Below are 12495 nucleotides of genomic sequence, written 5' to 3'. Positions count from 1 at the left end.
GTAATTCAATGTATATGGTGTATAATAAGATATATGAACTCAATTAATCTAATGACTCTTATTGTTATTTATGGTGGTCTATCGGTGAGGGACTGAATTGAACTCTCACCCTAAAATACACCCTAATAAGTTTGATTGGAAAATTTGCCTACCTTGATTTATTTTTCCAAAAATTAAAACAATTTTTTGGAAAATTATTTTATTAAATTTTTCGTAGGAAAATTAATACGTAAAAATGATTTTCTATTTACTTAGGATATTATTTTCATAGACTAAAAAAATCATGAAGAAAATACAACGATTAAGTTATAATTGAGTAATAAAATAGAGTTGAAACTGTATAATAAAATCATAATCAATTTTTTTCTAGTACAATTTAAATCAATAATTATTCGCCTATTTTGATTTATTTTTGTTGTGCATGCCTTTTGTTTATTATAGAGATTCGAAGTACATATTATTATTTTTTATTTTGTTTAAGATTATTTATTGAATTGTTAACATGTATAGAAATGATTGACAAAAAATTATAAAATTTTCACAGTAAAAAAGGACAATTGCTTTGACACATGAAAATCTTCTCTTGATTTGATTTTGAATGTTCACAAAAATTAATAAATTAATATGTGTAAGTAATAATAACTTTGAATGTTCATAAAAATTACTAAATTAATATGAGTAAGTAATAATAACAAAAAAGAAGTAACGTGTTTATTGTAGGAAATTTACAAAAGAAGAATTAAGAGCAATTAAGTTGTAAGCAAATTAAAATGTCACGTGTACTATTTTTTTATCTTTATAATAATATAGATTCGTAATTTCGTATATAGTGAATGAGTTAAATTGTATATACCAACAATTTTTTTTATTGATATATCAAATCACTTTGTTTTATTGGTGCATCTAATCAAATTGCTTTGTTTTAAAATATAATTAAAAAATATGAAAAAATAAACAAAGACAATAAAAACCAACCAACAACATTCATTCAAAAAAAAAAAAACCAACAACATCAACGTAGCAAAATTATAATTTGAAACGACCAAATTATTTTTTTAAGGAGAAACAACTAAATTATTCCTTAAAAAAAAAACTAAATTATATATTTCAGCCAAAAAAAATAAATTATCAACAAACAATTTGATGATAATGCCAGTAAACACTAAAAAGAACATTAGTACGTGTTTATATACATGTTTCATAGAAAGAAAAAAAAATCTCCATGTTTCATAGATCCTTATCAATCCTTCTCAATCTTAATATTCTTCGAAAGGTGATCCTGATACGTGTTGATATCAAATGATCCTGATATCAAATGATCGCTTGAAAGGTGTGAGTTCAAAATTTAGATGTCTAATTGCTAGGTCTAGCCTCCACGTTACATATTAGATCCATAATCCCTGGATTTTGATATAGAAGTCTAGTATTTATAAGTGAATTTTTAAAAAATGATAGATAATACTATCAAATAAAAACAATACAATGAGAGAAAACTAACATAAAATAGTATAAATGAAAACACCTTTTTACCTGAACCACGATCATATACAACTTTCGTTACGATATTTGGAAAGAATTATGAATTCTTTGAATGAATATGAAATGGTGAAAGTTGAACCAATATTTATAGAGAAAAATTGAGCAATACAATTGTTGATGCATATCTTAATTTAGAACTTTTTTTCACACTTATAAGACATTTATGGACATTAAAGGGTGATTGTTTGATTAGTGGAACATACAAAATGAAATGGTTGTAGGTTCAATAGAGAGCATATTCTTATAGGATGCCACTTTTGTATTGGCATTCATATCTGTATCAATTGTAATAAATGGCAAGGTCAAACATGTGTTAATATGGAACAATGATTTATCAATAACCAATAATCAAGCTACAATTAGATGATGAGGTGCACTTGTGTATTAGTGATGCTTAGGTGTGTAATACATTAAATGAAATTTAACATAGAAGAGTGCCAAGTGTACTTTTCAAAAAAATTAAGGCAAATATATATACTAGAGACTAGAGATTTTCCAAAATACTAGTATTAGTAATCATCATTTAATTAATTAATTAAATGAGTTAGTTTAATCGAGATGTAACAATTTAGGGCTTAGTGCATAAAAATAATGTATTTATCAATTTTAATTGAAAGTCAGTATAAAATTAAATTTATACTAATGATGTATACGTATACCCTTTTTTGTCAGCAAAAAGTACTTTTATTTTAATTATTATTATTATTATTATGATAATATACATATTTCATTTTTTGCTATCACATTGTAACTGCGAAAAATCTAAAATTTGACTAAAATAATGATAATTATTATGTTTTTTTTCTTTCAAGTAATTTAGTGACTAAAATTTATATTTTAAGTGAATATTTTTTGCTATCACATTGTAATTGCGAAAAATCTAAAATTTGGCTAAAATAATGATAATTATTATGTTTTTTTTCTTTCAAGTAATTTAGTGACTAAAATTTATATTTTAAGTGAATAAGTGAAATGTCTGAAATTCAAACTCCGACTCTTATACATACGTATAAAAATATATTGCCTCTTACAACTAAGCTCTGTTTAGAAATAAAATAAACGTTTGTTTACTTGGCTTTGTAGGAAAGGAAAGAAAAGAGGGGGCGGTGTGTGGTGATAATCATGATAATGGGAGAAGGTATCTGTGACCAACTGTTATTCGTTCTTTGGAACTGGTCTTTGGTTGGGACCCTTTCCCTATGCGTTGGCGGTTTCTATTTCCTTCCTAGACCGCTTCTATTTTCTTAGAGGAATAATACGATTCTTCTTTATATATATCCAAAATATCTTAAATAATTTTCTAATATCTCCATGGTGGGATCTCTATAATGTGTTGAATTTTTTTTAATTGATGATATGCTTGCTTGGTTGGGTATATTTTCTAAGCATCAGAGTGCACAGGTTCAGTTGAATTACCGTTAAGAATGATTGGTATTTCTGTTGAGGATGATGGAAAGAGGAGGAGACCGATTTGATATGTACAAGATCAAGAGGTTAAAAGAAATTCAATATTTCTTAAAGGGAGTGTAAACTGCACCATAATAGATGGTGCATACTAGGCACAGCCCATTCTTCTGTTGGTTAAAAACTAGCACTCTAATAACTTTTGTAAAAAAAAAAAAAAGTTGCATCTATAGTTAAAATCATCGGTTTCTCACAATATATCAATGATTTTCTGAAGGAAAAAAAATATATCAATGATTTCCTTTACATTCAAGTAAGCAAATCCTTTATTATAAAAGCTAGAGTTGTTTGGCTACAATGTTTGCCCTAATTCACCATATTTTGCCCTAATGCCTAGCATTTTTCCCTCCTAAACAAGTATTAATTGCTACTCTAATCTCACCGTTCAAACTCTATTTTCACATTTGATCACACCCATTGATTCAAACTCTAAAAATGTTTCCTCATATAACTTCGTTAATGCAATTAAAGACGTATTAAATGCTAATCAATTCATTCAACAATCCCCTACACTAATTGTTAATCAAAAAATCATAAACATCTATTAAAATGAACTTATATCATTTGGTCACGAAAAATAAAAGCTAGACTTGCTTGGCTACCATGTTTGCCCTAATTCACCCTATCCTTTATTATAAAAGCTAGAGTTGCCAAGCTATCATATTTTCCCTAATCACCCCCTCTTTTTCCCTCCTAAGCAATTAAATGATCTTAGCCGTTTATGTGAATTCCTTGCTAATCTAATCTCAGCCGTTGATTCAAATGATATGTTTTAAACTACTCATTTCCTATCTCATACAGATGCGACATAATGTCCATTAAAATCGTAGTTAATGCCAATCAAATCACCATAACTCTCAACGATTAGTAAACTTTTCTATTTAGGGAATCATATCGTATGTATTCATTTAGTGAGTAAAATCGTAACTACTCATTTCCTATCTCATACAAATGTGTCATAATGTCCATTAAAATCGTAGTTAATGCTAATCAAATCACCATAACTCCCAACGATTAGTAAACTTTTCTATTTAGGGAATCATATCGTATATATTCATTTAGCAAATAAAATCGTAGTTAATGCCAATTAGTGCCCTAATCACCCCCTTTTTTCCCTCCTAATCAATTATATGATCGCTGCCATTGATGTATTCATTAATCAATGCAAATAATGCAAATAAAATCGTAACTACTCATTTCCTATCTCATACAGATGCGTCATAATGTCCATTAAAATCATAGTTAATGCCAATCAAATCACCATAACTCTCAACGATTAGTAAACTTTTCTATTTAGGGAATCATATCGTATGTATTCATTTAGCGAATAAAATCGTAGTTAATGCCAATTAGTGCCCTAATCACCCCCTTTTTTTTCCCCTCCTAATCAATTATATGACCGCTGCCATTGATGTATTCATTGTTGGTTACCGTGGTTGATGGAAAACTATCTTGCAAATGATGCAAGGAATGCAAAAGCGCTGTTCCGAGGTAAATATGCCGCTTTTTATATGAAACATATCAATGCAAATAATTAAATTGGATTATAACTGATATCATTAATCAATCCATTGTAGGTTCAAGCTGCATGTCATTGTCATGGATGATTCTGGCTCGACAACATTTGTTCTCTTTGATCGTATTGTCACCCAGTTCATAGGAAGGAATGTCCAAGACTTGATTGCAGAAATTAACAAGGTTGCTTTCTTATTCTTAGTTTTATATTTTATATGCAGATTCAAGTCAACACTAATCACTACAAACTCCCATTTGCTTGGTACAGCCTGAGAACAAGTCAATTGGTTATCCTATTCATTTCAACTTTTTTGTGGACAAAAAAATGCTCTTTAAGGTGGAGGTTAGTGATGGTAATATCAATAGGAAGTGGAGGAACTATGGTGTCAAAAGGGCTACTGATGATTTTGAAGTCATCAATGAATTCATCAAGAAATACAATCTCAAGGTTTTTTTTTTGTTTATATTTTTTTTGTACTATCATATAGGTATGGATTCTTGCGCATGCCGTTATATATTAGAATTTTGACACGGAAGAAACTGTCTTTTTAACAGGATTCAACTGATGATGATGGTGTTGATAAGGAATTAGAGTTGACTGCGCTGGGTAGTGATGCCAATAATTTGGTGAGAAATTTATAAGCAGACTAATTGATCTTATGCCTTTTTTAGCATCCTGATGGCCGAATTATATGAAGTCTAATATTTTTAAACATTTCAGTCACTTTTGTGCAATCACAACTATATGAAAATTAATTGTTTTGCATATATCCTCTCTCAGGTGGGGTGTAGCATTACTACAGATACCTTTGTCAACATGCTGCAGGTTTCAAAGATGATTTTTGTAGTATTTCCTTCCCACGAACATATAACTGTCTACTACGTTTTAAATGTATAGTTTTTTTCATATAATGTCTCAAGAAATTTATAGAATCCTCCTAACCGTTTTCTTATGACTTTACAAAGCAATACGCGGTTAAAACTTTTAATTGCTGCAATTAATAGGAATTACTACCAATTGATTTACAATGATCATTTACATTAAAAACTTTCTATAAAGCCATACGCGGTACAAGTGAAAATTTCCATGAATTATTTCTTATGACTTTACAAAGCAATACGCGGTTAATGCTTTTAATTGCTGCAATTAATAGGAATTACTACCGTTTGATTTACAAGGGCCATTTACGTTAAAAACTTTCTATAAATCAATGCGCGGTGCAAGCGAGAATGTTCATGAATTAACGTTGTGAGTATTTACAAAGCAATACGCGGTTAAGGCTATTAATTGCTGCAATTAATAGGAATTAATACCAATTGATTTACAATTGTCATTTACATTAAAAACTTGAGTAAATTACACTCACCTCCCCTTAAAGATGCTTGAATTACACTCCCCTCCCCTCTTATGTTAAAATACACACTCCCCTCCCCTCTTATTCAAAACATATTAGAAATTTTTTCACTCCCCTCCCCTGAGAGAAGCTTGAATTACATTCCCCTCCCCTCTTATGTTAAAATCTACACTTTACTCCCTCAATATTTTTTTTTTATTTCTAATAATCTAGCAAAAAAAATAATAATCTAACACAATCCGAAAAAAATAGTATTACGATTCTATTTTAATACAATAAAAATTTGAATACATATTTTTTCGCTATTTTTTATTCATAATTTCATTAACATGTAGTTTTAAACTATGTTATAAAATATGAACAACCCAAAATAAAATTAAAATATGTGAAAAATTACTAAACACAATAAAACATGGTTATTTAAAAGTTAATTTTATACCACAAATTATAAAATCATTAGCAAAATATTTAAATTTAATTATCATTGACATTTAAATTATAAAGAAATGAATTAATTTTTCTTAAATGGTGATTCAAAATTAATGTATATCATAAAAATATTTATTTATATTAAAATAGATTAAAGTGTAGTGCACGTTTAATTATTAAGGGAGGGGGTTGTAATTCAAGCATCTTATAAGGGATGAGAGTATAAATTTTACTTTTCAAGGGAGGTGAGTGTATCTTTTAACATAAGGGGGGAGGGGAGTGTAATTCAATCATCTTTGAGGGGAGGGGAGTGTAATTTACTCTAAAAAATTTCTATAAAGAGTTGTCTTCTCCCTATAACTTTGTGCAGATTTTCGATTCAAAGGGTGCGATATTCGGCGATGTACGCGTAAGTGAGTTTCTGTTTATATATTGAGGTCATATTTATACATCTAGCCATTATAAACTAACCTATTGGCGCTATATAATATATATTTTAATTTTTTTGCTGTTTTGCTTTTTTTCAATTCCAGTAATTTATACGATTGAGTTTCAAACCTTTTTGTTATGTATACTACCATTTCATTTTGTTATGTATGATATAAAACTTCTATCGCCAATGTATGGTTACATTATTTTTATTGTTCCGATCAACTTTTACGTGGTTGGACCCGTGCGGTAGCACGGGTCATTGGTCTAGTTACTTGTAATAATCTTAAAAAAGATCATGGAGGCGAGGAGACCGAAATATTCAATCATCATCCTGCTACGTCACCGGAACAAGTATGGCGACCCAAAAGAGTGTACAATAGAAGTTGCAAGACAATAATATGCTTATAAATATCAAATCCAAATTTACTCTTTAGATGCATTAAATGTTTGATGCTACAACAAAACCAAAATAATCACTAGACATGCACAGTGGTCAAAACTTAAGAGTGCAAAAAAAATCCTGATCCTATCAAAAGCTTAAGTCACAGCTTGCTAATTCAGTCTCTGCTTGCTCTTGGTTCTTTTCATCTTCGCCTTAAATCTTGACTTTACCAACAGAGTCTGAACTGTATTTTGAAAGTTCCCAATGGCCATGACAACCAACAGGAGACCGCAAAATATTACCTGCTCGAAGAGTTAATATCATTATAAGGCTAATCTATGCAACAACCAACATCACCAGAATCAGAATCATTTTAATGTGTTCCTATTCAAATTTTGATATATAAAATGAAGTAAAAAAGCAAGCAGGAATGAACTTGTACCTGCCATTCAGAAGCCACCCCAACAAATGCAGTTCTGAGCAACAATAGTCCGACATATGCCTCAAATCCCTGAACCAATATAGGATCACAAAGAAAGATCATGAATGTCCAAGCTTTTCCAAGTTCAGGTTATTTCCAAAACATGAATAAATCCGATAATTCAATTTTCGCGAATCAACAGCAAATAACATACAATGCCAGAACAATAAATTTCGAAGCATGTACGAAAAGTTCACACATTCTTTCAGAACCATATTAACACATGATATATGCCTCTCAACTACCGTTACTCACAACAAAAGATGCAAAACATTTGAAGTCATAGAAGACAACCAAACAGCTTATCAAAAAATAAAAAATGTAACTGTTTAACTCAATATAGGAACACGAATTAAGCACATCCAAATGGCTCATAATAGCACCAAAAAAACTTGGACTTAATAACAATGTTGATCCATCGAGTTTGAGCTATGTACAACTTTGGTCAAGCTAGTTTTTTTCCAAATGATTTTAGTCCCGCGCATAGCTCAAACTATTGGAACCAAATGTGCAATTATTCCAAAAACATAAGGATGGAGGGTTTTGGAGGGGAGGGCATGCTTTTCTTTTCTAAAAATTAAGGACATTACAAAAAGTTTTTTTAAAAAAAAAAAATTTAAGTGTGAAGTATTATATAATTATTTATCATGTTCTTTCATTTTTTGTAAATATCAAAATATAGTCTTAACCCTCCAAAATCAAACTCCCAAACATACCATAAGTGGCTAACATACATCATAAGTAGCCATATAGTATGGTTACCTGCAATATGAAAAGTATGGGACACAGCAACCACAGTTGGCCATCCACACCAGCTGTTTCGCCCCATACAACATCCATCCTCTTAGCCTATAATTCAAAGAAAATGAGAATCAAAACAATATATCTATTTCCAATCAATATGTTTGGAGAAAGTTAACCATAAAATTAATATCATAGGGAAAAAGAAAAGTTTAATCATGTTCACAAAAAAAGATTGCAACTTGCAAGAGTTACGAGTACACAAAGATAACAACAAATAGTGAGAAAAAGACTCGGGTTTTAAACAGACAAAGCAGGATGACGGAAAAATTATGCGTGGGTAAAATATATTACTATGAAAGAAAAACAAAGCAAGTAAAATATACTATTTAGCAGTGGCACCTTTCCCAACGCAATACGAGTATAAAGCCTTTGCCGTTGATATCTATTTTGCAAAAGCATTGCAACTCCTTGCATCATAGCCCACTGTAGGAAAAGTTGTACACCTCTCTGCACACATAATTGAGACATATATGATAGATGCATAAGTTCATCAAAAAGAAAAAACTAATGGTCAGGGAAAGAACACTGACCTGCTTTTTTGCGCAGTCTGGTTGTCCTTTTATTTCCCAAGTGAGACTCACAAGGGCCATTATCATGGCACAATAATGATGATATATCCACCTGTAACCGCACAGTAACTTTATTTGCCAAACAATTTTGTCCCATGTAAACAAGGAATGAAAATCTCCGCTCTCCCCCTATCCCGGCATGCTTTACAAGAATGACAGTTTAAGCTGGCTAAATAAATAAACGAAATTTCCTCCCATTCTTTGTACTCAATCTAATATGGGATCACGGGGTGTCAATTATAATTCTCTTTTACGATAATAAAGAGAAGATTTCCTCTTTAAGCAATTATGAAAGAAAGAAAATAAGCACAAAAGAGTGAACTAATTGCTATGCAAGATAGAAAAAGGAATCCACTGAAAAACTCAATAAGTTCAGAAACAGGCCTCAAACACCAACCAAGAAAACAGTTCCGAAACACCATATTCTGCTCACCACCAAAGCCTCAAAAACAAACAGTTTCAAACAAAGGCGTCAATAAGTCGTTGCTTCAGCCATGCTAATGAAGTTTGGGAAGAAGGTTTCAAGGAAAGCAAAGAAATGAAAGAGAATAAAGCTATAAATTTTCAGACACTTGATTGAGTGGCAGAAAAACTCAAACTTAACATCTACAGCTATGCTAATGAAACCATAATTGCTCTTGAGCACCCAACCCTCCCTCCATCATAAAGCTTAAACATTGCATGCCCGTCCGAACTAATTGAAATAATGTCTCTAATATCCTCCAAAGCATAAATCAAGATGTGGAATTTGAATGGTTGAATATAGTACAGATTAAGTTACACAATTTCAACACATGTAATTAAAGAATAACAAAGACTGAGAACAGAATCTAGGATCTATTAGACTATTACCCGTTAATGAACTGTGGTCCATTATTGTTTCACAAGGATCATTAAAATATAAACTACCAGAAAGCCTGGATTAAAAAGGGTTTGAAGACTGTACCATGGACGAATATCACTTCCATTTACTCTCAATATGTTCTCTCGCAATGCCAAACCAGTGTAAAGAAATAGCAGCCAGGCCTGAAAAATGATCACGCTCAATGACAGATTGCAGACAAATATTTCATGTGAGCAAGTAAAAACTAACATGACATGAAGCAAGATTGGTTTAAAAGAAAGTACCTGGTAAATCTGTACTGGAAAAGCTGGCAAACAACCCTCCCAAACCCAAGATCTTAGAATGAGAAGTGCTGCTGGAAAAAACAGGAATAGCAGAGCAGTTCTATCCTGAACAAAAGATGTGCCATTTTCATAAAAGTTTCACAAACATTGTGTTGTGTTGTGTGTGTGTGTGTGTGTGTGTGGGCATCAGCAATAAGGTAGTCGATTGTGGGATATTGCGGTGTTATTGTGACAGGTTATGTCTTGTTTTGACATAGCAGTGAGTGACCATGCCTGTCACTGATGGTGAATTCGAGAATTCGGCCAAGTTCCCTTGATTCTTCCTCTGATGCCCAGGCATGTAGTTGTTATTGACTTTTTAACTAGGTGTTAGATCTATGTAACCTTCCAGTTTGATTAATAATAATAACTTAAATTTTAGGTAATTATGGTTGACTAACATGCCTTTCCTAACAGTAAAAAAAAAAAAAAAAAAGAAGATTAACATGCAACGGAGGATTGCAAGTGAAGAAGTTACCCTGTAACTGTTGTATTCCTCTTTGACCTTGAGCTGAACATCCTTGCGAGAGGCACGAACATTAATTGGACCCAAAAACATCCTCAGAAACTTGCCTAAAAGCCGTGGGGACGAAAATGAATGAAAGAAAGAAATTAATCATGTATCATAAATAATGAAAGTAGTAAATTAATTAAGAAAGAAAGAAAGAAAGAAACCTTGAGCATGTCCAGGAAGGAGGTAAGAAGCATCGCCATCAACGATGATGCATCTGGCTCTTTGCAAATCTTCATCTAACTGCGATAATGGTAATAATAAACGGATCCATTAAATAAAGAAATTGAAAAATGGAGAATTGAGTGAGAGAGAGAGAGAGAGTTGGTTCCTCGTACCTTATCAGCTAAAGATGGTTGAATGAGTTTATTAGAAAGAAGAGAATAAAGAGAAGAACGAAGAGAAATGATTTTAGAATCGAGAACAAGGGCACGCTGACGAAGTGGTTGTTCATCGCTTAATGTCTTTGAGATGTGAACGGAAACTGAATCCTGAATCTCTTTAGCTTCTTCTAATACGCTTACAACGGATTCTTCTATCTCCTTTGATTCTTCCATTGAACCTCTATTATTCCAATTCTTCTTCTTCTTCTTCTTCTCTTCTCATACGCACAACACAAATCCAATCAACTCTTTTCTTCCCATTCAACTAAATCAATCATCACTTTTTTATTTCGCCCACATAAATTCAATTCAATTACCTTTCTTTTTATTTATTATTATTATTATTATTATTATTATTATTATTATTATTATTATTATATTTTTATATCCAATTTATTTATTTACTAAGTTTAAATCCAAAATATTATAATTATTGACTCCGTGGATTTTATTTTATTTTTAGGGTGTTTGGATCAAGAGTTGAAGAGGAAAATGGAGGGGATGTCTTGCTTTTCTTTTTTAAATTACGGATATTATAAAATGATTTTTAAAAAATTGAATTAACAACATGCATGATAAATGATCATGTAATACTTCAAAAATATATAATTTATTTTAAAAAATATTTTACATTGTTCATAGTTTAAAAAGTAAAAGTGACTCATCTTCTCCATTCCTATCTTAAATCCTCAATCCAAACACACCTTAGTGGAGTTACTTAAAAAAAATATTTCAATTAAGAGTTTAATTTTAACCTCAGCTCAAATTATCTAAAATTTTAAATAAAAAAAGTACAGTGTCAAAATAATTATGTAAATGAATTGAGTTCTTAAAAAAAAAAATCTGATACTTTAATTTAATTAGTATTTAATTCGAATACTTTTTTTCTTTGACATAAGTAACTCAAATACTAATTGCTCCAAAAAAAGTAATTCAAATAAATTACTAGTACTAAAGGATTCATAAATTCGTTTGTATCGATTCTAGGAGTCAGAAAATAAGGTATTCAATGATTTATGATTCAGTTTGACAGTAATGGTTACCACTAGCAACCGTCCACCCTACATCTAGATGGACGTGACTCGTGAGAATTAAATTTTTTACGAAATTTTCAACATTTTTCAAATGCTTCTAATGGAAAAAAGGCAGGAAAAAAAAATCATTTCTACTTTAGACTTGATAATATGCTTTGTTTTGTCAAATCACTATTGGTTAGAATTTTACTCTACCAATATTCCTGCAAGTTTAAATTACTAGTTGGTAAGAGCATTGCATAATATATACTCCATCTGTTCCGTAATATATGATCCATTTGAAAATGTGTAATTTTGACCTAACTTACTTTGACCATATTTTTCTACTAACATACAAAGATAAATAATATCATATAAGATGTCGTTAGATTTGTCTCGAATCGATCAGTATATTCAAAATATCAAATATGCCCTCCTTTCAAAAAAAAAA

At 30.8% G+C, this 12495-nt stretch overlaps 1 protein-coding gene and 1 long non-coding RNA gene across 2 annotated transcripts; one reads left to right on the top strand and one right to left on the bottom strand.

The window, feature by feature from the left end:
* The first annotated feature begins 4823 nt into the window (after nucleotides 1-4823).
* LOC146959467 (uncharacterized) lies at nucleotides 4824-5393 on the top strand. The gene is made up of 3 exons (XR_015025015.1): nucleotides 4824-4966; nucleotides 5074-5145; nucleotides 5300-5393. It is a non-coding gene; the product is annotated as an uncharacterized LOC146959467 (long non-coding RNA).
* Nucleotides 5394-7050: 1657 nt separating this feature from the next.
* Nucleotides 7051-11303, bottom strand: LOC146959466 (uncharacterized). The gene is made up of 10 exons (XM_085741384.1): nucleotides 10987-11303; nucleotides 10813-10891; nucleotides 10616-10710; nucleotides 10099-10203; nucleotides 9917-9996; nucleotides 8932-9022; nucleotides 8741-8848; nucleotides 8360-8446; nucleotides 7559-7627; nucleotides 7051-7418 (listed from the first exon to the last, which is right to left on the bottom strand). The coding sequence occupies exons 1-10, from the start codon at nucleotides 11203-11205 to the stop codon at nucleotides 7287-7289; spliced, it is 1065 nt and encodes a 354-aa protein (XP_085597510.1). The 5' UTR covers nucleotides 11206-11303; the 3' UTR covers nucleotides 7051-7286.
* Between the last annotated feature and the right edge of the window lie 1192 nt (nucleotides 11304-12495).

Source organism: Medicago sativa, chromosome 1 (genome assembly GCF_051527215.1).
Source record: "Medicago sativa cultivar Bolivia chromosome 1, Bolivia_mono, whole genome shotgun sequence".
NCBI classification, from domain to species: domain Eukaryota; kingdom Viridiplantae; phylum Streptophyta; class Magnoliopsida; order Fabales; family Fabaceae; genus Medicago; species Medicago sativa.
Note: the sequence above shows the minus strand (reverse complement) of the source record. Positions and strands in the feature narration are given on the sequence as shown.

Bases quoted from the DNA above. Each gene is read 5' to 3' on its own strand.
- LOC146959466 (XM_085741384.1), bottom strand. From the start codon at position 11,205: ATGGAAGAATCAAAGGAGATAGAAGAATCCGTTGTAAGCGTATTAGAA. The intron at 10,892-10,986 runs GTACGAGGAACC...CCATTATCGCAG, and splicing joins AACCATCTTTAGCTGATAAG to TTAGATGAAGATTTGCAAAG. The intron at 10,204-10,615 runs GTAACTTCTTCA...TCTTTTGTTCAG, and splicing joins AGGAATACAACAGTTACAGG to GATAGAACTGCTCTGCTATT.